This window comes from Pholis gunnellus (assembly GCF_910591455.1).
Source record: "Pholis gunnellus genome assembly, chromosome: 3".
Classification (NCBI taxonomy): domain Eukaryota; kingdom Metazoa; phylum Chordata; class Actinopteri; order Perciformes; family Pholidae; genus Pholis; species Pholis gunnellus.
In genome coordinates this window covers 13764542-13792249 of record NC_136529.1, presented here as the reverse complement: position 1 = coordinate 13792249, position 27708 = coordinate 13764542, and the positions used below count along the sequence as shown (strand labels likewise).

Here is a 27708-nt window from a genome sequence, read left to right as displayed (position 1 = left end):
CATGAGGACATCACATTTATTTTGAATGGCATGCGATCTGCCGTCACTACCTCCGCGATCGACCGGTCGATCGCGATCGACGTATTGGGCACCCCTGCCCTAATACAAAACAGCATCAAACCACCACCATCATTCATTTGCTAATATTGAACGTTTCTGAGCAGTATATAATAAACCACCAGAGGGTGCTACAGCAGCAACTGAAAATATGATTCAGTCCTTGTATGTGGTTATTTTCCCTCACACCGAAGGTTAAACTCCACTATTTGCAGGCTCCTTGCAGAAACATCAACAGACAACATCCAATAAACCAAACAACCACTATTGTAATTCAACATGATTAGAATAGCTGTCAAAACAGTTGCCTATTATTTTCCTGAGGATCAACAAAATGTTTCAGCTCTACTCGGGAAAGATATTAGAAAATGTCACAAATATACCGCAGACATTCCAATGCTTCCAATAAGCTCTGATTTTTGACTATATTTTAAGAAGATTCTAGTTTATCATCATGGTGCCAACTCGCAGGAGAGTATTCACTTTATATTCCCCTTTTAGCCATATGAACCTTCAACCCACTATCTGCTAACAGTAAAAAATGAGTTGCAACCCTGTCTCTTAGAAATTAAGTTTACAGGGTGGGATTTATGTGTTCTTTACCTGGCTTCAAAACTCTAAAGAAGTGTTCGTCAATGTGTTCATTGATTGCTTCTAATGTGGCACAATGCGCTCGAGATCAGTCACATAGTGTCTTCCTGACCTACTAACAGATTAGCTACGGTTCCTGTTTGTCTCAGGTACAGCACTTCCTGCTACAGTTTCAACACTTAGCCTGCACAGGAGTGTGTTAAGTATTTGCATAGCTGTAAAGCAGAGAGCTAATCCGAATTAACTGTTGTGTTGTGTACTTATGACCTTACGCACGAGCAGGCACCCTTTTGATCTAAGCTTGAGACTTCTCACCTGCCTCGGGCTTGAGAGTATCTCCAAGCTTCTATTTCAATCTCATTTAGAGCTCAGCTCTCGTTGCACCAGCTGTACCACGCAAGCAAATCACCACTCTGACCCCTTTACACCATGCCTAAACAGGGTTTAATGCAGCCTTGTATGAATAATTGTAGTTTTCATTATTTCCAAGAAGTGTATTCTTCGGTTGCTGTTGGTTTGATTGTTTAATGCTCGGTAGGTCGCAAATTCAAGAAAAATATACATTTACTGAAAACATTTTGAATGAATCTTATCAGTGGTTATAAAATGTTTTCAGTAAATTGCACTTCATTTTTAAGGTTGAAGTAAATTAACAAATTACAACATTTTCATGATTTAGTATGATAAACTAATATGCCATTTATAATGTATAATATGCCTATTTGAATATACACATATAGTATCTATATATAGCAGTATATAAAGTCAGAAATAAGCCCCACATTTAGCTGTTGCTGCAACTTTACAGTTATGTACACATAACGTAAAACATCAATAATTATATTTCAGTAATATAATATACATTATTTTGTAATTGGCTATTCTGTAGACTATAATAAGTACTTTCACTTTTTTATTTTTAATATATTTTGATGCTTGTGCTTTTAGAATACTTGTTCTGCCACTGACAAGGAGACACAATGTAGGTTGTTTTCAGTATCTACCATTGCATCTAAATAATTAGACGAGCATGTTTTAAATCACAAAAACAGAGCAGCCAGCATTACATTTTATTGTACCTAAATTTATTAGGGGCAATATTGGCCTCTATATGTCCCCTAAACAGAATACATCTCATTACCACCATCAGAGGAGCATGATAAAATATATCTGTCTTTCAGTTTCTGCCTTTGATGTCCTTGAACTCTGGAGATAGTGCGTGGCCGCTGTAATCACATTTGAAGACTACGTGAATTGAAGGTGACAGGTATCACCTCTAACGTGTGCCCTGACTCCCAGACAACCTGCTCAACGCCTCTGAATTACGTACAAGGTGTGAATCCAATTTGTTCGGATTGAAGATTAGAATGGGCCAAACCCCTCCGGTTTAACAGCTTGTGACAATTTTTGGATGCTAAGCAGATAAACACAAGCTCCTTGGAAATCCCACTTGTGGGAATTGGCACACTTATAAAAGCTGTGTGACAGATGGTTTCCTGTTTGAACATCCAGGGCATGACCATGGTTGTACTATCATGTTTCTCCAGATATTTCAATGACTTTAAACTCCCCATCAATTTATATTCTACATATGCAGATTAGTTGTCAAGAAGACTGATTTTATTAATTAACCTTGAAAAAATAAACCCAACAACCCATAAATATATTTATTAATTAATTCAGTCGTAGTCTCAAAGATCTTTCTTTTTTTTTTTTTTACATATCTATTTAAATCAAAAGTAATCGAAACATAAAGGCAATCTGAACTCCATACTCCGTATTACACCTGCAGAAATTTACACCACTATACCTTGTGGATGATGATCATTTAATTCACTTTTTTTTAGCTGTAGACTGAAAGTATGTTGATTAGTGCTCAAGTAAGTTATAGAATGTGTTTTATTTTCCAAAACTGGGGATTTCTAATTTTGTTATTTAGATATGTATTTACAATTGTAATTAACTAGCATACATTTAGTCAAAATGACTTAGTTTGATATGTTTGCACATTCAAAACTACAGTTCAAATCCTTAAATGAATATGTTTCTGAAATTATATTTTCCCTGACCTACAATTGTTCCTTATATTGATTGTATACTCCAGTTCTGAGGTCTTTGCACTGGCTTCCTGTCCAACAAAGAATTGACTTAAAGCACTGAATGGTTTAGGGCCAAAATACATCTCTGATCTGCTGCTTCCTTATGAACCATCCTGACCCCAAGGCTTAGGTCGTCTGGGACCGGTCTACTTTCTGTTCCAAGAGTCAGAACTAAACACGGAGAAGCAGCGTTCAGTTTTTCTGCTCCACATATCTGGAACAAAGTCCCAGAAAGCTGCAGGTCTGCTGAGACCCTCAGCTCCTTCAAGAAGTCCTTCAAGAAGTCCTTCAAGAAGTCCTCCAATCAAGATTGAAGACTTTTCTGCTTGCTGCTGCCTTTAATTGAACCATATTCAAGTTAATCAATTTCCTGCATTTCTGCATTTTCCCACTGTATTTTATTTCTTATACTGCTTTTTGACTGTTTTTAATGTTTCAATGAATGTTCTTAATTGTTTTTAAATCTCCTTTTCTTTTGCCTTATGTTTTGATGCTTTTAATGGTTTTATGTGAAGCACTTTGAATGACCTTGTTGTTGAAATGTGCTATACAAATAAACTTGCCTTGCCTATAAGTTTAATATATGAAATGTATACATTTGCCGCAGAGACACGTCTTTAACTCTCTGTGACGTTATTGGACGATGATCTATTAGCAATAAAAAGTAACAGTAGCATCTACACCAATTTGCATCTGCAGGCCGCGCAGTCTGTCTTCACTCCACTCTGTGCAGGATAAAACATTAACATTCATAGAGGAAACCATAGTAGGAAAGCAAAGTGCTGCAGGGATGACATATTTTTTACAGGACAACCTAGAAGTTAATCACTGGTTCCCTCGACCTGAGCCAATGGGATTTTTCTATTAGATTTTGTATTATTTCAGAAAACAAACTCTGTGGCATACACAAGTTTATGATACTTTCACATTTTAATCAGCAAGATAATCTTTTTATCTTAAGATTTATGATGTGTGAAGAAGACACAGCTAATGTTAGGATACAAACCAACTACACCACATTTGCATTTACACGAATGACAGAACCCGCAGTACAAAAATGCTGACTCATTTCCGGGTTTTAAGACTCATTCCACGCTACTAAACATTTAACAATAATGATAACTGCATTCCACTTAGCTTGCTGGTTCACAGGAATATCTTTATGGGACACTTACGGCGTTTTCTAAAAAAGTTATATCTTTAATTCCCTTTACTAATGGTGCTGTGGTAATTTATATAACTCCTCTGTGGATGCGTTGAAGTTCAGAGACTTACAAACTTACAGCTTTATAGACATTACAACCTCCATTTAAATTTCACACTGCTTATAATGATGACAATTTAGAATGTGTCACTGTATATAAACAAACGTTTGTAATCCATTTAAGTCCAATCCATTTCATGGATGAGCCATTATAAACTTACAAACATCTTGAAAACATAAAAATGGTCAAATCATTCAAACATAGATTTGTTTTTAAAATATGAATAATTATGTAATTTCAAAATAAATGAGGCTCACATTTATTCACAACAATTCGTTTTCATAACCGAATTTTGCAGGCGAATAGTAAAAACGATATATAAAGCGTGACTAGATGAGAACCGATAAAGCAAGATGTATGGAAGGATTAATGGTTGTTAATTAATTGATAGCTCAAACAACATCAAACAATTAAAACAAAGTTAAGTTTGTTTGCAAAAAATCTGACCATTCAAACTGATCTTGGTTGCTATGGATACTGACTCTGCCAGAGCTACTTTTCAGAATAAGTGTTTAATTAACTTACAGGCCAGTAATAATGAAGTAATTGGTTCTAATTTTCTTTATCAATTAAAGAGCTCTATCCCATTATCTAACTGCATCGCCTTTCAGTAATTACCAAAATGGATTAGCTATAAATAAGTAGAACTGCAAACAAGATGAGGGAGTCAGGGTGTAGAAGCCAAAGGTCCTTTTAAACTCCTTAACTACAGTCAACAGTACCTGTTTACAATAAAGTCATGCGGATCGGCCCAGTGCTGTAGAAATTTGAGTCCACATAGTGATGATACTAGTAATGAAATTGTATTTCATACTGAGTTAAAGACAGTGAATATATGAAATTATGAATGCTTTCGACACTTTTACATTTAATGTAATACTGTGCTCACAACAGCGTCTTTGGAAACACTGGTTAAGACGGATGTGCTTCTGGTTATTAAAGAGGAGAACATAGATTATTAATTATAGTTTTTAAACACTAACAGGATGTAATATGAAATGTACAGGGTTTCGTCAGTTGCTTTAGCTAACTATCATTGTTTTTAGCTGGATTCAGTGCCTTAAATTCATAAATCTTTCAAGCAAACTCTGGTCCGGCCTGGTTGTGTTTTTTCAGGGATTATCTGGGCTAGTTAAACTCAAACAACACTGTCCTCATCGAGAAGCCTTTTGACCTTATGCAGTGAGTGGTTTACAATCAACTGATGCCTTTTGCAAGTCAACATTAACAGAGTAATAGGTTTTGGCCTAATGGAGTAATGGATTAACCAGATTTACTGCACACTGCAGGAACTTGAGATCACAGTATAGCAAAGAGACCAGTGTGTGATTGTGAACCAAAACACTTTATTACATTTACTTTGTGTTAACCATGATAGTGTTATTATCCAAAATATTATGACTTTATTCTCTGATTGAGATAGGGTAAAAAATAAATGATCCTTAACCCTTGTGTTGTCTTGACTTTCTGTATACACCACTTGCCCTAAGGGTAAAAAATGACCCGCCTTCACTAAACCCCTAAAATAAAACAGCTTGATTGCATTTTAAACCCCAAATCTATTTTGCATGAAGAAACAACAATCACAAACTTTGTGAATATCTAAGTTTTTCCTCTTCACAGTGCAAAAAGACTGTGTTTAATCTGGAATCCACTTCTCCCAGACCTCTCTTATGGCCGCAAGTTTGTCTGTCACACGCCTTGCTGGTCTTGACTCACGATTATCAAATCGTGTAACCGGTAGTATATGGACCCAAATGCAACACACAAGATTCCAGGGAAGTTTGGCTCTTTATTTCAAACTTCCAGGCACAGCAGGCAGAGTAAAACAGTGTCAGGATCAGAAGGCTGGTGGGTTTACCGGGAGTCAGGCAAGGCGGGCAGAACAGGGACAGGCATGGTCGGCAACAGGAGATCAGTCCGGGAAAGAGTGCTGGAGAGTCTGGCATGGAAAAACCGAAGAACAATCTGGCAGTGTGTGCCTGGGAGGCAGGAGTCTAAATAGTGGCTTAATTAATGATCAGCAGCAGGTGAGTGAACAGGTGAAAAGAGTTGTGCTGATGAGGGGGAAGATCTTGATTACAGATCAGCAGCAGGTGAAGGGAATTAGGCTGAGGGAGTGACTGACAGGTAGAGTGAGGAGGGTGTGAAGCTGAACTGTGACAAATCGTATCGGTTTTGAGAAAGTATGAAAGACTTTCAGTGACATCATTGCACGGAAAATCGCCCTTCCACTCTCTGCATCCCAAAGACTAGATGCAGCCTCGCCTCGGGACCTATACACCTGCTAAGATTAGCCACACAGGTCACACAGGTCAATCTCATCCATCCTTTTCCAGTTGTCTGTGGGTATCTGTCATCTGCAGCACCCTTATAGCCTCTGACTGCATTCCCCATTAGTCAACAATGCTTTCAAGAAATGTTTATTCTCTCTGATCTTGTTTGTATTTTGTCTGTGAACTTCAGCCAGGTGTGGGGTCGTAACAAACATCCTAACAAACTAAATTGCTCTGTCGTGCCACAAGTGATTATACAGTGCCAGATTATGGGTTAAATTCTCATGCAGATCCCCTTTGCTCATCCTCTTGATCCATTGTGAGTCTGACCCTGCAGGAACTATATAACCTTAGCTGCAGTATCAGACACCAAGGCTGCATTGACAGTGCTCCAAGCTACTTTTACTCTGCCAATCCAAATCCTAACTTGCAAAGATGGAGAACGGCACAGAGGGCAATAACTTCTACATCCCCATGAACAACCGGACGGGAATTGTGAGGAGTCCTTTTGAGTACCCACAGTATTATTTGGCAGAGCCATGGAAATTCAAAATACTGGCTCTCTACATGTTCTTCCTGATGGCCACTGGCTTTCCCATCAACTTTCTGACACTGTTCGTCACAGCTCGGGACAAGAAGCTCCGACAACCTCTCAACTTCATCCTGCTCAACTTGGCTGTGGCTGGACTGATCATGGTCAGCTTTGGATTCACAGTCACCTTTTATACTTCCCTGAATGGCTATTTCTCTTTGGGACCCATTGGCTGTGCTATTGAGGGGTTCATGGCTACACTTGGAGGTAAAAGGAAAATGGATGTCTACTGGCCGTTATCATTATTATTGTACTGAATAAAGTCATAATTTCTTAAGAAAGCTGTATAACAGCACTAAGCTAGTACAACATATGGCAAGATTTGATGGTGTTCATCACAACTTATGTTCTCTTTCTTTTATCGACAGGTCAAGTTGCTCTGTGGTCTCTTGTGGTTCTAGCTGTTGAGAGATACATTGTGGTCTGCAAACCAATGGGTAGTTTCAAATTTTCAGCCACCCACGCTGGAACAGGTTGTGCATTCACCTGGGTCATGGCTGCCTCCTGTGCTGTCCCTCCTCTTGTTGGCTGGTCAAGGTAATTCCCCAAAACTGGAGGTGGAAGAACAAAGAATGGATGAGTCTTTTATTAGAGCATTTACCACACTCTTACTTAGCAACCTATTTTTTCATCTTGTTCATTCTTCCAATTTGGTCTGCAAACATTTTACTCACCAACATCTTAACCAAGGTGTTGGGATGTAGTGCTGTTACTAGAATAGTTTTAGTAGAGATGCAACACAGTCACATGATCACATAGTAGAACAAACACCCAGATAAGCCATGTTATTTACACCACTGGATTAGAAAAGAAACAAAAGTACAAGTAAAGGTTATCAGACAAATTGCCTTTTGAAAACATCCAACATATTTCTCTGGTTCAACTTTGACCAAGCAAACTCCCAAAGTTGTGCAGGCGTACAGTTATATACATTGGGTGATCATAACACAGCTTGGATGTTTTTTTGTTTTTTCTCATCAAAATGTTTAAGATGATCTTAAGATGGAGGTTTGTAAACAAGCAACAAATCTAACAACAACATAAACCAAAACAAATGTCTTGAAGTAAATTCATGACTGTCGATACAGATGCTTATTCTTCAAACTAGCATAGCTCAAACAAACATCTGTTTTTACCCATTAAGTTAAAACATGATGCAAATGTAAACAAAGTGCCTAAACATGTGACTTAATTTATAATGCTCCAAAATATTGGAGAAAATAGTGTTATAGGTGTATTTTCGAAGCAATCTATCCATCCCATTAAACCAATCCCCACATTTCCATCCTCCTGATTCTTCAGAAAAGTGGGTGAGGCTATCTTCCAAGGTATAGGCGTCTTAAATCTACTTCAGCCACAAATAACATCTCAGAGGATCAAATGACTCCAATCTTTATATTGTAGTTTAATATTTACCAAACAAATCAAACAATTTGCTCTTGTTTTTTTCTCATGGGAACAAATTGCCTTACTGGAGGGAATTAGTTCATTTGTTCAAGGATTTTAATCAATACTGATGACAGACTATTGACTGACATCACCAACATTTGCTGTCCATGTTTTACTTATTAGACTTTAGCATCTGGTTAGCATTTTGTAGCCTTTGCAGATGCTTATTGTCTGTCTCACTTTAAGGTGATTGCCTTTGCTTTAAACAATGCATCAAAACCTATCGATTAGTATTTTAAAGGGACAATCCATTTATTAAATTTATGACATTTCACTCGTTTCCCATAGTTCTGGAATCAGGATTCCTGCGGGGTTGTCATTGCATGGTAACACACACGGTACTTTTGGTGCCACTGCCATTATGCTTTGTAATGCTTTTTTTTTAAAGCTTGTACAACAATCCTAGCATTTTAACTGTACAATGGCCTTTAACATTTAACATTGCACAATTGCTGTCCCACTTGAAACTGCAGTTTGTTATTTTCTTTTTCTTTTCCTGCTTTCTCTCAAAGTTTAGACACAGAAAGGTTGCAACATATAATGTCAACATTTATGTTGCATCCCACATTGCATGTTTTGTAATTGCAGGTACATTCCTGAGGGTATTCAGGTTTCCTGCGGACCAGACTACTACACCACGGCCCCAGGCTACAACAATGAATCATTCGTCATGTACATGTTCACCTGCCATTTCTGTGTTCCTGTCTTCACCATCTTCTTCACTTATGGAAATTTAGTGTGCACAGTGAAGGCGGTAAGAGACAGTTACTTTATCTAATGAGATTTTTTATATTGTTGATTTGAACCTTATCAATGTTAAAGAATATTGAATAACTGATGATGATTTTCAGGCCGCAGCCCAGCAGCAGGACTCTGTATCCACCCAAAAGGCTGAGAAGGAAGTGACACGTATGTGCATCCTGATGGTGTGTGGCTTCCTGGTGGCCTGGACTCCATATGCTAGCTTTGCTGCATGGATCTTCTTCAACAAGGGAGCTGCGTTCTCAGCAGCAGCCATGGCTATCCCTGCTTTCTTCTCAAAGAGCTCAGCATTGTTCAATCCTATCATCTATGTGTTGATGAACAAACAGGTATGGTAAAACCAATATGGTAACACTTCATTTAAAACCCCTATTTACCCTGTGTTATATGTAGATGTAAGGAGATATCAGGACATTTTTGTTTATTAATGTATTTGCACTAATTATAACTTATCTTACAGCAGTACACAAACAAGAGTACAACATACAGTATAACATAGGCATACTCATATTTAATAATGTTCTGTATGTTGAAAAACCCAATCTTTACAGTGTGCTATAAAACATTTATTAACATATTTACAAATCATTCACAGAGTGGCTGCAAACAGTTTATAAAAGTGTTCAAAACACATGAAGACATGATGTTGTGTGACTCAACGTACACTTACTCAATTTCTCCTTAGGCTTGCATTTAAGAATTATATTAGTTGTCGTTGTTGTAAATAATTACATATGCCATTGTAAATATGATTATAAGAAGTAATTCATTAACAACATATAACCAACGAAGACTCATATACAGTGTGCAGACATATTTGATATTATTACAACTGTGTAATGTTATATTGCCAACTATTCATCATCTGTTTATACACCAACTAGGAGTACTTCACAGGAGGAATTATTTATGTTGACAAATACATTAGTAGACACTTACAGCGGTCTTATAGCTGTTTACAAGGATTTTATAGTGTTATAAATCACATAGTTTATAATTCAACTGTTGAAAAAGTGTTACTGTTCAGTGTCCAATGATTCCTTATTTAAATCATACCTTGTACTTTGTTTTCAGTTCCGTAACTGCATGCTGAGCACTATTGGAATGGGTGGCATGGTGGAGGATGAGACCTCAGTCTCTGCCAGCAAGACAGAAGTGTCCTCTGTTTCCTAAACCCCAATGGATCTCAACAACTTTTTTCACATGGACTAATGACAAGTATATACAGACAGTAGTGTCATTTGGTTACGCACAGTAGGGTTTCCAAGAAATACTGCAGGCCATCAGTTTTCTATCTTACGTTATACCAGTTATTTCTGCTTTCAAAATAAAGGAAACATCAGCGATACTGTGAAACCAATAAATGGAACGTGTTTTGTTATCTGGTAGGAAATCAAACCGGTTGGCTCCATGAGTGCAGGGAGTTTTTTACATTTCTAATAACATCATCTCTCTAAAGCACTTATTTGGTTCTGCTTTATTGACTTTTATTTTTGGGGGGTCCATGATTTATTTTCTTAACCAATTGTACATATATTTTATCAGTGGCGGGCCGTGCATTTCATACCTGGGCCTTCACTGCTGAAACACCACCTTATAACCACATGATAGCGCCACAGCTAGGGTTATTATTCGTTTCTTGGGCTGTAACTATATAACGTTACGTATTCGTATTAAACCGTTTGGTACGAGGCTTACAAACCGAACAATATGTTTGAAAAATACTAGTGCATTTGGAAAATACAGAAGCTTAAATTGTAGGAAATATAATGTTTCCTGCGCTCACTAGGAGACAGCGGTCTGTGTGACCTCTGAACCGGAACAAAAAGAACCACAACAAAAAACAGCTGAGTCTCCGCAAGTGTTCCGGGAGGCTAGGCTAACTAGCTTAACGGGAAAACAACAGCAGTAACACGCATTCTGCTACACACTCAAGGGCCATTCAGATATTAGATGTAAAAAAACGAACCAGTTGACTTACCAAATGCTGATCACAGCTTCTTTTCTTTGTTGACAAAGATTAATCCCACGGTTAAATCCCAACTCACAAATCCATTTCTCCTCCTTCAGCCATTGAGTGTTAAAAAACAAAGCTAGGTAAAAAAAAAATTAAAATCTACACCAAGCAAAATGCAAAAAATATCATAATTTCATTCATATCTTTCAATATGAACTCACTACTAGACGAAGTCTCTGTTGTTAAGTTTCATTTCACGACAGTCACGTGCTCGCCCACTGACCAATCACAGCACAGAATCTCACTGCAGCGCTGCTGCTAATGCTGACGTAGCTGTAGGCCTGCAGGCCGCTCTGGCGCGTCTAAGAATCTCAAACTAAAAATCTGATTGGTTGAACACTATGCCAATCAACAATATCGTCCCCATTCACTTAAACTGCACATGGATTCACTGGTGAGTCTGCAGGCCTGGGGCCTCTCCTCTTACCTAGAGACACAGGGGTGAAATCTGATTGGGTAAAAGCTCTACGTAAAACAAGCTGCACTGGAAGCAGAGCAACTGAGGAACACAGTAGCTGTGCAATGAGAAAATAAGATAATGGGAAAAATATTTGTATAAATTATGATATATGTAGTGTATCTAAGAAAGATTATTCAATTATAAAATAGCTATAACTTTGTGATTCTGTTTAGGCCAGCAGAGAAGGCTTTGCAGGCCCTGACGGCCCACCACTGTATTTTATAAATGCTTATGACATTGCAAATGTAGTCCAATAAATTCATGCATGCACATGTGTTTGTTTATTGTTATTTTTGAAGAATCACAGTAGTTTAAAGTGTAGCAAAAGTCCTTTCTGGCTGTACACACTGTACAAGAAACACCCATGGTAATTATTGTCCCTGCTGGTATGTGCAGCTGTTACGTTGGGCCAAAGATTTGCATGGGCACATAGAGAAAATCTATGATTTTTGATTGGGTAGCAGATCTCACGGTCCAAAGACATTCAGAACGGTTGAACTGTTGACTGAGTGTTTTTGTGGTTTTCTGTCCATATGTTTCAGCCCTGTGATAGATTAACGATCTGTCCAGGTTGTACCACACCTCTTGCTCAATGTGAGTTAGGATTTACTCCAGCCCTACTCTCAGGGCCGGACTGAGGACATAATTCAGGCCGGGAATCTAACGTCAGGCAATCTCTCCCTCTTTTGTGTCTTTTGTTTGGGGAAGTTACCTCTTCAAATTTGCATCAATTAATTAATAATTAATTAAAACCCCTGGACTTTAAAATATGTTATAGCAAGATTTTTGCTCATGTTCAAAACGTTTCACACATTCGAAACATATCCCAGATATTTGTGCTCTCTGAGAAGCAGAGAATAAAGTCATAATATTTTGAGGAAATTGTATACTTTATAACCGGTATGTTCGGCATCTACAACCCCTACAACCAAAGCAGTGAGTTTCCACATCAGTCCCTCTGAAATAAATAACTTTAGCAGCAAGCCCCGATCTCTCTCTTCCACTGCATGGTGTCCCTGTTCTTACTGAATGTGCACTGTGCACTGAATGAGTGCAGAGTGCTGCCTCATTCATTCATTCAGTATTTGTAGTACCATCATGATATTGAAATATTTATGATGTATTAGATTTTCTGGAAAATCAATTGAGAAATAGTGAATGCATTAAATAACCCGACATGAATCTGTTTTATGCAAATCCAGCAAATTAAATAATCTGAAATATCACAGAACCTCAAATTAATGCAAATATCATTTACAAATTCTATATTACCATAAAGCATCCCTATTTATTGATTTAAACATTGGCTATTAACAGAATATTTTACCATATTAAAATAATAATGTAATGTATAGCCTCTCACAGTTTATATAATTGTTTTGCCTTATTTTTCACTTTTAGGCCAGAAAATAGGAATATATAAAGCTATTATAGCCTTAAAATAAGTCCAGTTGACTTTTTGCCTCTTCCTGCACTGTGATATTTATTTATCTCTGTTATGTTTGTTTATTTTTATTTTATTGTTTAAATTGTGAATAATAAATAAACTAAACTAAACTATTATCAATGCATACACCTAAGCTGTGTGAATGGTAAAGTCATTTATTATTGGGTTAATGTTCCTCACCACAAAGAGTAGGTTAGCCATAAGGATATTTACAAGAATAATGGGGGAAAAAAATACACCAGCAAACTTTGAGACAAACATTAAAAGAGCAATAAATAGGTGTAAAAGCAAAAGTTAGTAGAAGCCATTTATAAGTAGATTACCTCTACTGTACTGTTAGTCTCACGATAGCAGACAAATGAAGATCTCCCCCTACTGTTTAGAGACTGACTTGTGAGTAGCTGTACCCTAAGAATAGAGGACAAAGAAGTAGTACAATATATTGTATGGTTAACCATCACCTTATTAAAAAATCATAAAATACACTATGAAAAAAAAAAAATTGGAACATTACATATATTCAGGTCACATACATAAAGGGGCCCAGGAGATGTTTTTACAGGACAATTTCCTACCGGTACACTCCCCTGCGCATACCCTCTTTCTATATTTATATACACTTGACACTTTTACATTACACTTACATTATACTTGTTTAAAGTACTGTTATCTGTTTGTTTGTGCACTATATTTTATATTTTATTGTACATTTTCATATGTTTCTATTTTTTGATTGATTGTTGATTGTTTAATGTTATGCACCATCCGCCATGTACAATTCCTTGTATGTGCAACATACCATTGCAAATAAACGGTTCTGATTCTGATTCTTATTTTATTCAAGCCTTCAACCTGCTCTTCTTCTACGGCTTATACCCCACCTGAGTCAGGAAATAGGCGAGAGAAAATTAAGACCACAAACAAACTATTTCACTTCCTCCCCTCTGATGGACGCTACAGAGTACAGCACAACACACAACAACCCCCGCAAAACTGTTTGTTCTCACAATACATCACTACAACACTGAACAATAAAAGCCGCCATATAAGGTCTAAAAAAGATTCTTCCATCAACAAATGCATATATGCCTTTTTTGATGAATATTTGACACAGCATCTTATTTTGATGCTGTAGTATCATAATAATTCCCCCAAATCCACCCACAATTTTACCCTTCTGTTTGAGCCATTAAAGTTATAATTTCCATATTTTAAATTAATATAGGACGGATTCTGTTTCACACTGTGTCAAAAGTAGAGAGATAAATTACATGAAATTCATGTTGCCATGTCTCTTCACACCTTATAGTTAAAGACCAGGAGTTAAAGAAGGTACAACATTTAAATTAAACTTTCACTCAACCAGCTGCAACATTGAAATGCTGCTAACATGTTAATACATTGTAGAAATAATCCAATAATGGGACAATCTGAAGGTGGCTATTCTACACTTTTTGATAATACTTATGTCCTGCATGCCTATTGTAGCTGAGTATTTTACATGTGGTATTAGTTCTTTGATTTCAATAAAGGATCTGAGCACTTCCTCCAACACTGCACTTGGGTTTTCTTTTTGGTTTCGACTAAAATCTTGATTGAACCTTGTTAGCTCCTGTTCCCATACTTTCACATTTTGTCTCTATATTAATTCCCACATAGAAATTGTTATTCAAATCTAATCCAACCATCACCATGTAATCTGAATTGTTCCTTTATCTGTTTTAGAATAATCAAGGGTGTGCATTCAATATAAAACACCAAATGTCCACTTTTCTGAACCAATGTGCTTACGGTAAATTACAATTGCAACACTCTGGTGTTGTTATCCCGAGTTGTATCTTATCCTTATTTAATTGGATTAACCTGATCTAGATTTGCCACACCGTCATGATCTTGTAACCGTGATGACATGACAATGACGCTCCACAGGCCGAGCACAGAGACCTGTATAAGGTCAGACTGAGACATAGATAAAGGGCATTTAGTCAACCAGTTTAGCTCTGAAAAACATGAACAAGAGAAACACAAACATCTCTATGAGTTTCATAAAGCCCATTTAAATACTGATAAACATAATGGTTTGTTGTTTGTCTTATGAATAAACACCTTTTTATAGTATTGGCAGACACTTTTTTATGGCCTGTAGTCTGGAATTAACTCAGTATGACAACACATATTTATGCATGCATTTATTTATCTATATTCATTTATATATATATACAATGTTTACAGTTCATGATGACCAACTCAGCAAGTGACAAAAATATAGTTGATTTTATGTAGTTGCTCATTTTGAAAATTCAGTACAAAATGTGCTCCCCCTGATAAAAGAGAGAAAACAAATATTGTGGCTATCACACCACATGTTCTTTAAGGATATTATGTAGATTCAATGGTGCCAAATACCTAAAACATTTCAGGGGCTGCTATGCCTCTGACCGCAGGGGGAGTCAAAGTGAGCATCCACATACATGTGTTCACAGATCTTCCCATTATTTGCATGATTTTGAATTCACATCAACATGACAAACAGTTTTCATCATCCTTCAAATAAAATATGAGAAAAGAGTTTGTTGCTGGAGCCGTTCATCACTGGTCAAGTAGTCCAGACATCTCTGAACTTCAGTCAGTCCACATCCAGGGTTATTCCCAACCAAAGAGACAATAGAAAAATAAAATGTCCAGATACATGAAAATGTCTCTATATTTAAGAGACAGAGGACACTTCTGTCTTGCTGGCAGAGACTGAGGACTCATCCTCCACCATGCCGCCCATTCCAATAGTGCTCAGCATGCAGTTACGGAACTGAAAATAAGAGCAAAGACAGCAGCGTCAGACACAAGTTCACGGTTTCAAGATTGAGCAAAGAAGAAAAGCAAATACTAGAAACTTGAAAATAAATTGAGCCAACCTGTTTGTTCATCAGCACGTAGATAACAGGGTTATACAGGGCTGAGCTCTTTGCAAAGAAGGCAGGGATAGCTGCTGTCGGGGCTGTGAAGGAAGCTCCCTTGTTCATGAAGATCCAACCGGCAAAACTGGCATATGGCACCCAGGCTACTAGGAAGCCAAAGACCATTAAGATGCACATACGTGTCACTTCCCTCTCAGCTTTCTGGGTAGACTCTGACTCCTGCTGCTGGGCTGCGGCCTGAAGTGTTTGATAAAATAAAAGATCAGCTCATTAAATAAGTTTGTATTAACATAGTAAAAAAGCCTAAATAGTGTATAAATCTCGTAAACTTCACTTACAGCTTTGACTGTCAGCACCAGGCTTCCATAAGTGAAGAAAATGATGAAGACAGGAGCGAAGAAGTGGACGATAAACATGTATATGACGTATGATTCATTGTTGAAGCCTGGAGCCAGAGTGTAGTAGTCAGGTCCACAGGAGCACTGCATGCCCTCAGGAAGGTACCTGTGTGAAGTTTAAGAAGATACATTATTGCAAATCATTAAGACTTGAGCAATTCAACAAAATCTGCATGTACAGTATCTACCAACCTCACGTCTATGCTTCTACATTGGCATTCTCTTAAGCCTGACTGTTTTGTTTGAGTAGTTCTCAATGTTTTTAAATTGTAGCTGTCAGGTTCTAAGGATTTAAAGTCATATCTATTGCAAGTGAAATGCCAAAGACAAATGGGAATCACCTGGACCAGCCAAAGAGAGGGGGGGCAGCACATGCCATAGCCATGATCCAGGTGAAAAGGACACCAGCTCCTGCATGAGTACCAGAGAACTTGAAGCTTCCCATGGGTTTGCAGACTACGATGTATCTTTCAACAGCAAGGACTACCAGGGACCAGAGAGCAACTTCACCTGTCGAAAGAAAAGACATCTTACTCAAGAGCTTCACAAAAAGACGTCTAGGTTGCTGGATGTTTAAGAAGTTAGCTGAATGCCCAATTCATGTTATATCCTTCCATGCAATTACAACTGCTCTGTGGAAAAACTGAACTGAACTGTACTGAACCGGAACTTAAAGGACCATTTTAAAAAGCAATTCATTTCTTACCTCCTAGTGTAGCCATGAATCCCTCAATAGCACAGAAAGTGGCTCCAAGAATGAAGTAGCCGTTGACAGCCGATGTGATGGTGATGGTGAATCCGAAGGCGCACATGATCAGTCCAGCCACAGCCAGGTTGACCAGGATGTAGTTGAGAGGTTGCCGGAGCTTCTTGTTCTGAGCTGTGACGAACAAAGTCAGAGCGTTGATCGGAGTTCCAGTGCAGATCAGGAAGAACATGTAGAAAGCTAGAAGCTTGAACATGATGGGATCAGCCAAATAATACTGTTGGTATTCAAAGGGACTTCTAACAACCCCAGTCCTGTTGGACATGGGGATGTAGAAGTTCTTGCCCTCTGTGCCATTGGGCTCGATTCCTCCATCCCAAACCATCTTCACTAGTCTGTTGTCCTGTTGAGCTTATTCGCCTCAAAAAACAAAGTGTTGGTGGACTCGACAGTCAGAGTTGCACAGTCTGATTTTTATACCTCCCCACTAACCCTATCATCAAAGTGCCAACATGGGATTAAAGGACACAAATTGAAAGAGGACAGTAATTCATCTTAACACCGGATAGAGAAGTCTGGACACGAAGTAATTTGCTCCACTTTACAGGTCCGGGAGAATTCTTCTAATCCTGATTAAAGAATCAGAATTAAGATCAGTCAACAGCTCTTATAACACCATCTAGTAAACTTACTCTAAACAAGCTAATTAAATCTGGAATCACATGTCTATATACATTTATGATTAAGTTTAACAATAGACCCTTCTTTAATTACTGGATGTGAGGATGACCCATGAACATGGACTTGACCTCTGCTTGTGTTGAGCCAAGGCTAAAATCCTTATCTCAATTACTATTTTTTTGTTAACTTTTCTTTCTACCCTATTTTCAATATTTTTGGCAGGTAAATCATTCCCTTATTTCTTTTACTTTTTCAGCCAAAACACATTATGTTGAATGTCTATGCGTGTGTCTTTCCAGCCAGTAACATACCGTTTTTACTGTCCGTCTCCATATGGAGGAACTGTTTGTGTCATTATCTCAACTGGATTAACCTCATTGCCTCACCTGTATTGACCTGGCTGTGATGTAGCGAAAGCTTACTGTCACAGCTTAGAAAGAAAATGTCAGTTACAGACTTCTCTAATTTGTTATTTTCACTAAGCCACAGCATCATTATCAGTGAACCAGAACATATAGTGATAATTGAAACCAACAAGCTCACTAAACTGCAAGCATGTCTTAAGGACATAAAAACCTGGATGACCTGCAACTTCCTAATGTTAAACTCAGCTTCTCTGCACTGGCTCCCTGTAAAATCTAGAATAGAATCTAAAATCCTTTTACTTACCTACAAAGCCCTAATTGGTCAGGCACCATCATATCTTAAAGAGCTTAGAGTACCATATTTCCTTACTAGAGAGCTGCGCTCCCTAAATTCAGGGTTACTTGTGATTCCTAGAGTCTTAAAAAGTAGGATGGGAGCCAGAGCTTCAGTTATCAAGCTCCTCTTTTGTGGAACCAGCTTCCAGTTTCATTCCGGGGGGGCAGACACACTCACCACATTTAAGCGTAGGTTTAAAACTTTCCTTTTTGATAGTGCTTATAGTTAGGGCTGGCTCAGGTTGGCCTTGGACCAGCCCCTAGATAAACTGGTGTAGGCTTAGACTACCGGGGGACTTCCTATACACTGAGCTCCTCTCTCCTCTTCTTCATGTCCTTTTGTATGAATTCATGTCCCATTAATGCTCATTACTAATTTTGCTTCTTCTCCAGAATCTTTGTGCTTTCTCGCCTCGCAGGTTTCATGGATCCTGGTTATACCTGGACCCTGGTCTTGCCTCCTGCCATGGTTCTGTCATATACATTGAATGTGTCATAACGTTATGTTGTTCATTCTGTACACATGACATCGATTGCACTTCTGTCCATCCTGGGAGAGGGATCCCTCCTCTGTTCTCCCACAGGTCTCTTCCTCTTTTCTCCCCATTCAAGTATTTTTTGGGGGAGTTTTTCCTGTTCTGATGTGAGGGTTCCGGGACAGAGGATGTCGTATATGTACAGATCGTAAAGCTCTCTGAGGCAAATTTGTAATTTGTGATTTTGGGCAATAGAAAAAGAAATTGAATTGAATAATTAGAGAGCCCGTTCTGAAAAGTCAAAGACATTTAAAGACCTCACTGAAGACAGATAATAGTTAAAACAACTAGCAAATTTGGCCAGTAGTAGTAGACTACAGTTGCACTACATTTGTCTATGTTCACCATAGTGGATGCCAACAGATGATCCAACGTTTTTAATTCACTGCAAGGAAAAGCTGCTTGTTGCGTACATCCAGTTTAATGCAGTCCATGCTTGGTAATTTAGGCTTTTGCTCATTAACGTAGTTTCTTTTGCTCATTTTATGTAGTTTATGTTTGTTTAATGTAGTTGTTGCTTGTGTGCTGTAGTTCTTTTCTTGTTTCCTGCATGCCAAGTGTCCTTGGGTTAATTGAAGGGCGATTAAATGCTTGTTGCCATTAATAAGATTTAAGTAACTGTAATTAATTGAATTAAGTGCCGGGTGATTGCGCACATCCACAAACAAGCTCATCATGTCCATCCAATTATTGAAGATGTTAAAAGTATCAAGGATTGGAACTTCTACATTCTTGTGTCCAACAGCGAGTGTGAGAAGTCTTTATGGGTAACCACCGTTTTATCTGGTAAATCATCATACGTTTCTGCATGTTTGTTTCGATCTGAACTTGGACTTCCATTGTTCCTGAACCAAGATCAACGACCTCTCATCCCAAATCCTGGTCAGCTCAGCTGTGGGAGGACTGAAGATGAGCTGCTTTGGGGTCATCTTCACCAAACCAAATAACTGACTAACCAGGGATTCACAATCACACATGGAGGTAAAGTACAAGAGATGGTGACTGATAGGCGTGGGTGGATTATTCTTTTTGTTGTTGTTTTGTGTCTCTTTGTAGTAATTACACATCTCTCTGTGGTTCTTATCTCTTTGTGGTCAGTTTCTGTCTCCTTGTAGTCATGTGTTGTCTAATTGTAGTTCATTTGTGTTTCTTTCTATCTTCTTTTAGTCATGTTGGGTGTATTTGTAGTTTATTGGTGTCTCTTTGTAAACAATTTGTGTCTCTTTGCTGTTGCTTTGCTCCCTTTTAGTCGTTTAATATTCGTCGTAGTTAAGTCTCTCTGTGTCTCTTTGTAGTCGTTTTGTGTCTATTTGTAGTGGTTTTATCCATCCATGCTAATAAGAGATATTAGTTGCCTCTAGACTATTTAATAAATCCTGGTAAGATGTTTGTGTTAATCAGCTAATTTTCTGTTGTGTCAAAATATCAATTTACAGTAGTTGTAGATGACAGACTGAGCAGATGATGCTTGAATTTCAAGTTATCAAGTTTATATTAATTCAGTCACAAAAATATCTTTAATGTAATTTCATAAAGATTATAGAAATCAACCTACTTATACCGCAAATAATGTAAAAACTGTCATGCATATGTTTCTCTATTGAATCTTCATATATGGTTTTACTTACACTTTAAATATACACAGCACCATACCATTAAAATTACTATTACGGCTGCAACTACTGTTCACCACTACTACTACACTTCCTTTATATGTTGTATGTATTATTATAAAGCTTTAAAATGTTGTCTATTGTCAAAGATATGTGATGATTTATTCCTTGCCCTCTATTCCAATGCTGGCTGGTGAGAGATACAATACATTTTTGTCCACACACCAAAGTGCAAGTGTGAGAATGCAGTGAGGACCAAAGTGCAGTTAGTGTCAAAAGACTGAAGACGAGTTTGATGAATATATTATTTTCAAAACAAAAACAAAACAAAAAATTGTTGTATCATGGCCTCCAAGGCCCTGAAAACAACAAATGTAATGCCTCAGGCAGAGGCAGTCATGAAAGGTGAACCCAGGACTCTACAAACAGGAAACAAAAGCAATTAATATTGTTGTTGCTCCCATTCGTTGTATCAGCACCTTGGAGAGCACCACAGTTCTGACAACAGTTTCGAGGACGTCACAGAGACAGAGCTACTGCCAACATGAGACAAGTGAAAGCATACTCAGCATAAACTACCAAGTCTTCAGAATTACAGACTTATATTTGAAGGGTGAGCAATATTGGTGCAAAGAGAATGTACATTAATTAAGATCGTAGGCAGAAAATCATTTTAATTTTTCAGCTATGGGGGCATTCTACTGACATTCAGCTGTAGGGAAGTTTATTTTTTTCACAACTCATTTGGAACTTTTTTGTGTGAACCCCCACGAGTGCAAAATGATTCTTGAAGATGTTCATGTCCATGTAAATCAGGTCCTTGTCAGGCTACCTACGTTGCCTTGAACATCACATTTAATGTCTTCTAAAACATTTCAAAATTCGCACAGAAAGTAGTAATGTCTGTGCGTCTTGATGGTCACTGGCTTCCTGGTTGTCTGGACTCCATACTCCACTTGCAGGTTGGATCTTCGGGAAACAACAAAGCTGCTTTCACTAACTCAACAGCAGTAATCCCTGCCTTCTTTTTAAAGCACTCAGCTCTGTTTAATCCGGTTGCCCAGTTGAGAGAACAAGTTGCTTTTCAAACAAAATGCAAAACCAGAGCCTGCCAGCAGCCCTGCATTGACGAACAAGCTTTTAAAAAAAAAAAATGTATATGTATTATTTGTTTAGCTTTACAGCAGTGTTGTTGACGTTTCATTTCCATAAGTGTAAATGTATGGTCACTACTGACATTATAGTTAATAGGTTCAAGATGAAACCTAAGAGTATACCAGTTAGACAGAAGTCTCATTGCGTCCTAAGAATAAAGTCAATTTCAGCTCTGGACGTTCTCCCTTCTGTGTGACTCTTTATTATTGTGGACTGATTTAAACTGTAAGAAAAATGCATGTGTAAAAACATTATGACAAATCAATGTTACTGTATTGTAATTGTGTACATGGTGAATTAAAATTTTTTTTATAAGCCACGGAGATAAGTGTGACACTTTTTTATAGGCTGAAGTCAAAAGTCCTGTCATTCGTGACCTTAACACACTTGTAAATTATCTTTAAAGCCAGAGGATTAACCAGTGGCCTGTGACTCATAGGTGTTTGTGGAAGGATTTAATCTGGAAAATCCATCATTAATGTTATTGTATTCTTTACTTTGGTACAACTTAATTTTGTATCCAATATGTAAGATTATTTAAAGTTTAATAGCCTTGAAAAAAATATTTTAGGTGATCAGGACCAGGCAACAGATACATGATTAAACTGACAAAATCATAAAAAAATTGAATGTATTTTAGGAAATCCTAAGACACATTTTAGTTTATAACACATCGTACATTTCGAGCTGTTTACTCTGATTTATTTTTAGAAAACAGGGGTACAGAATGACTGTGGAAAGTAACTGAGTATTTACTCAACTAGTACTTATAGCCGACTTAACTTGAGTGTTTCTATATTTACGTTTTACTCCACTACAATTATCTGACAGCTTTAGTTACTTTACAGTTTATATTCCGTATACCAAAAACTGTCAATGTATGAGATAAAATGCACTTTTAATTCCAACAGAAATAAAATAGTTAAACAAAATCCTGCTTACACTTGCGTCTGCATCAGTGCAATGATACTACTAGCCCATATATTTAACAATGTAATACAATACAAAGGTTTATTATGAGTGGTCTTGTTTTCATATTGTGCATTTTGCTGTGAAAACTTAAGTACCCCTAAATGAAAGATATCAAATTTTACATCAGTGTATTATTGGGCTGCTTAAATAAACTTCAGCATGGACCCTATTTTGCCATGTTTGTTGTCTACATTACCAATGGGAGAGGATAGACAACAATTTCAGAAATTGGTCCAGTATTGAGCGAGAGATCAGTAGAGCCTTGGGGCAAGCTGGCACTGCCATTTACATCCCTACAAATGTTTCGCGAGGTAAGGATTTGCCGGTAGAGAAGGGTGGAAATGCGAGTGCAAGGCAGTTTGTTGGAGTTCAGAAAGTGCAGCTTAATGTATAATATATGTAACAGTTATAACATTTTGGGGCACCACCTCCTCCTGGAGGAAAATAAATAAAAAGGAATACAACAGGTTGATAACCAATTAATCAGTCTCATATCTCAGTAGTAAGTTCTGAGTTCATTGATCTTTAGTTCCCACTTTGAAAGAATATGACAGACAACGATTTAGCGATAGATATGTGATTTATTTATCATAAAATCAAATGAAAGAATAAATGGATTAACAAAGGAACAGGGATACTAATTAATAAATTAACTTAGTTTTCAAATTGCAAATGGGCATGATTTGGGATAGTGAAGGAAGGATGTGATTTCATTTAAGATACCGATGCTACTCCAACTTATAAATGTAAATATTAATAATTCAGAGCGCTATTCAACACCAACTCTTGAACATACTGTATTAGTAAGATTTAAGTTTCCTACTTTTTGCAGCGTAGTTCCACAAGACTTTGCAGTGGGCTCAGCCTTTTGTTTTTCTGCTCCAGTTGGGGTCGACTCAAGGCTCTACAGCCGGTGATGAGTCCCGTTAGGAAGCAATAGTTTCCGGTAGAAGGAGTCGGGAAACAGTGGTCCTCAGCTGGCCTCAGATGCCCACCCAGTGGCAAATGTATTTGACACATTAAAAAACAAATGTTTTTTAAAAAACAAATGTAAGGAAAAGCATTTTGTTTCTCTGTTGGGTCCTTTCCATAATGTTGGCAGCTAATATCAATCTAAGCCTGCCAGTGGCAAAACAAGCTGTTATAGTGAACGTATGTCACATTGACACAATTGCAAAAACTGTGTCATTAGTCATTTAGACACAAACACATGAATAAAAAAATAAGGTCCAGGTTGAAAAATGTTGTATGAATGAATTGGTTTAGTAAGAAAACTCAACAATGTTCTATCTATCTATTTTCTAAATGAATCTATCCCTGAATTACGCTACAAAATTTGTTAAAAGCAATGAACGCAAAAAAAAGGTCAAAATAATAAAACGCTTCTGCCCAGAGAAGAGAGATACTGATCCCAGAAGTTCCTATGGCAACAGGGCTGTCAGACAGTAATGCTTAATCACAGCTTAGAGGTGGCCGCGGGAGCAACACACAGCCTGGGTGGAAGCGCACTCTGGACTCATTTGAGGAAACTAAGGCATATCTGAACACAACACGCATTGTGAATAAGGCATCTACTGTAGGAATGTTCTCTCCATCAATGTTGATATAGTTTGCATGGATGTATAGATTTTCAGTTAATCATTTGTCATTGGTGGGTTAAGAAAATGTAATCGGTGAATGATTTATTTATTTACTTTAAAATTGCAATTAGTAATATCTTAAATAGATATATTTTCCAGGATGTCCTAAACTTAATTTCTAACATATATCACTTATAAGTAACTTATATAGTGCATATATATTTAATATTTCTTCAACTATAAAAATATATATATATATATATATACACATACATATAGATGAAGAAATCTTTTTGTAATTTAGAAACGTCACTGCCATTAGCACTTTCTTAAGTCCATTAACAATCATGCTTGAGCTGTCCACTTCCTCACAATACTCCTATAATCTAATCTTTTTGTAATGTAGAAACGTCACAGCCATTAGCACTTTCTTAAAGTCAATTAACAATCAGGCTTGAGCTGTCCACTTCCTCACAATACTCCTGTAATCTAATTTGGCCAATTTGAGGATAACCCGGAGTAGGTATAAAATGCCACACCCACGACAGCATAAGCCGTGGAAGTTGGCTTACACCACTTGTGACTCAGTGACTTTGCACACTTCGCCACTGTCCATCGATTGAAGCTCCAGCAGAAAAGGCAACTGAAAATGGTTTGGGAAGGAGGAATCGAGCCCAATGGCACAGAGGGCAAGAACTTCTACATCCCCATGTCCAACAGGACTGGGGTTGTTAGAAGTCCCTTTGAATACCAACAGTATTATTTGGCTGATCCCATCATGTTCAAGCTTCTAGCTTTCTACATGTTCTTCCTGATCTGCACTGGAACTCCGATCAACGCTCTGACTTTGTTCGTCACAGCTCAGAACAAGAAGCTCCGGCAACCTCTCAACTACATCCTGGTCAACCTGGCTGTGGCTGGACTGATCATGTGCGCCTTCGGATTCACCATCACCATCACATCGGCTGTCAACGGCTACTTCATTCTTGGAGCCACTTTCTGTGCTATTGAGGGATTCATGGCTACACTAGGAGGTAAGAAATGAATTGCTTTTTAAAATGGTCCTTTAAGTTCCGGTTCAGTACAGTTCAGTTCAGTTTTTCCACAGAGCAGTTGTAATTGCATGGAAGGATATAACATGAATTGGGCATTCAGCTAACTTCTTAAACATCCAGCAACCTAGACGTCTTTTTGTGAAGCTCTTGAGTAAGATGTCTTTTCTTTCGACAGGTGAAATTGCTCTCTGGTCCCTGGTAGTCCTTGCTGTTGAAAGATACATCGTAGTCTGCAAACCCATGGGAAGCTTCAAGTTCTCTGGTACTCATGCAGGAGCTGGTGTCCTTTTCACCTGGATCATGGCTCTGGCATGTGCTGCCCCCCCTCTCTTTGGCTGGTCCAGGTGATTAGCACATTCTTTTAAATCTTACGTTTTAGTTTAATATGGATTTCTATTTCTAAAGTGCTCTACAAAGATTTATATATTTTTAAACCTCTCAAACACACCATTCAGATTGTCTTGATACTGTAGATGCAGAGGGTAAATATCTGTTGATAAAACTGAATAAAGAAATGTGCTTTCATGTTTTTCTTAAACTTCACACAGGTACCTTCCTGAGGGCATGCAGTGCTCCTGTGGACCTGACTACTACACTCTGGCTCCAGGCTTCAACAATGAATCATACGTCATATACATGTTTGTCGTCCACTTCTTTATTCCTGTCTTCGTCATTTTCTTCACTTATGGAAGCCTGGTGCTGACAGTCAAAGCTGTAAGTGAAGTTTACGATATTTTTACACTATTTAGGCTTTTTCTTTGTATCTGTCATTGACATTCAGATATACTAACAAAAAAATGTCCACTACTATGTTAAGACAAACTCATTTAATGAGCTGATCTTTCATTTTATCAAACACTTCAGGCCGCAGCCCAGCAGCAGGAGTCAGAGTCTACCCAGAAAGCTGAGAGGGAAGTGACACGTATGTGCATCTTAATGGTCTTTGGCTTCCTAGTAGCCTGGGTGCCATATGCCACTTTTGCCGGTTGGATCTTCATGAACAAGGGAGCTGCCTTCACAGCCCCGACAGCAGCTATCCCTGCCTTCTTTGCAAAGAGCTCAGCCCTGTATAACCCTGTTATCTACGTGCTGATGAACAAACAGGTTGGCTCAATTTATTATCAAATTTCTAGTATTTGCGTTTCTTCTTTGCTCAATCTTGAAACCGTGAACTTGTGTCTGACGCTGCTGTCTTTGCTCTTATTTTCAGTTCCGTAACTGCATGCTGAGCACTATTGGAATGGGCGGCCTGGTGGAGGATGAGACCTCAGTCTCTGCCAGCAAGACAGAAGTGTCCTCTGTGTCTTAATCATGATGGCATCCTCAAATCTGTGGACATTTTTCTGACTGATCACTTTCAGATTTTCAAAACAACCCTGTGAAAAAAAAGTCTTAAACTTTTGCCAAATGGATTCATGGATTTGATGAACGGACTCTGGATCAAACACGATGAGGAAATCAATCTGTTAATATGTACAAACTAACGAATGTAATGAAACGCATTTGCTCTGGCAGTTTTCTTGCGCAGCATTTATGTGTCTGTGTGCGCGCAAGAGCATATGAGTGGGTGAGTGAGTGAGTGAGTGAATGAGTGAGTGAGTGAATAAGAGAGAATGAAATGTGACTCACTGTGCAGGATTTGATGACCCTCAAAACACCTCAACTGTCAAGTCAATCTAAACCTGCTGAAATGTGACAACACTTCCTGCTATGTTGATTGTGTCGCACGTGGGGTATTTTCTTGTAATTATGTGTTTTACTGGGCTACCAGTGACAACATTTTCACGTATAATATGAAAAGAAAAAATATATAAAGAATTAACTAGATAATAAATGCATGCATGAAAAGAAATGTTCTCCTGTATTCATTTTACTCTGAATTATCTCTAACTCTGCTGTTTGGATTACCTGCTGTTTAAACCAAAGTATAAATTCAAAGATTAGAGATACAGAATATTTTTACGGTAAATTACCAGTCGTTTATTTTTGTGAGCAAGAGATAAATATATTCCGACAAACAATAGGATTTAATGGGAATGTAAAATATTTCACATTCAGTGTCACTCTCAAACGATAGAGAACAATCCATAGTGTAAGTACTCAAACGACATCTGTAACATTTAGAGTAATTGTTTTACAGTAACTGTCACTTTGGTTAACATGAACGCAAGTCTAAAGCAACAAAAATGTCATGAGCTATGACAATGTGCAAGACAAATGGCAGGCTTATTCAGTATGTGAAAGCTTAGTAGTTGAACACTTTATTAAATATAAATGTAATTGTTCTAAGCTCTTAGCGCACTGGAAAACACAAATCAAGAAAAGTGATGCATTTCTTACATGCATATTGATTTCATAGTTGTTGAGATAAATCATAGAGT

At 37.8% G+C, this 27708-nt stretch overlaps 3 protein-coding genes across 3 annotated transcripts; 2 read left to right on the top strand and 1 right to left on the bottom strand.

Annotated features, from left to right (window-relative positions):
- Positions 1–6723: 6723 nt before the first annotated feature.
- LOC306715910 (green-sensitive opsin) lies at positions 6724–10264 on the top strand (the record flags this gene model as incomplete). Its single annotated transcript, XM_079186394.1, has 5 exons — positions 6724–7087; positions 7249–7417; positions 8918–9083; positions 9181–9420; positions 10166–10264. The coding sequence occupies 5 exons, from the start codon at positions 6724–6726 to the stop codon at positions 10262–10264; spliced, it is 1038 nt and encodes a 345-aa protein (XP_079042520.1).
- A 5458-nt stretch (positions 10265–15722) lies between these two features.
- On the bottom strand, positions 15723–17419 carry LOC306715907 (green-sensitive opsin-like; the record flags this gene model as incomplete). Its single annotated transcript, XM_079186390.1, has 5 exons — positions 15723–15821; positions 15928–16167; positions 16269–16434; positions 16670–16838; positions 17035–17419. 5 exons carry the CDS (start codon positions 17417–17419, stop codon positions 15723–15725), a joined length of 1059 nt encoding a protein of 352 aa, XP_079042516.1.
- A 7502-nt stretch (positions 17420–24921) lies between these two features.
- On the top strand, positions 24922–26636 carry LOC306715909 (green-sensitive opsin-like; the record flags this gene model as incomplete). Its single annotated transcript, XM_079186393.1, has 5 exons — positions 24922–25306; positions 25503–25671; positions 25876–26041; positions 26192–26431; positions 26538–26636. 5 exons carry the CDS (start codon positions 24922–24924, stop codon positions 26634–26636), a joined length of 1059 nt encoding a protein of 352 aa, XP_079042519.1.
- Between the last annotated feature and the right edge of the window lie 1072 nt (positions 26637–27708).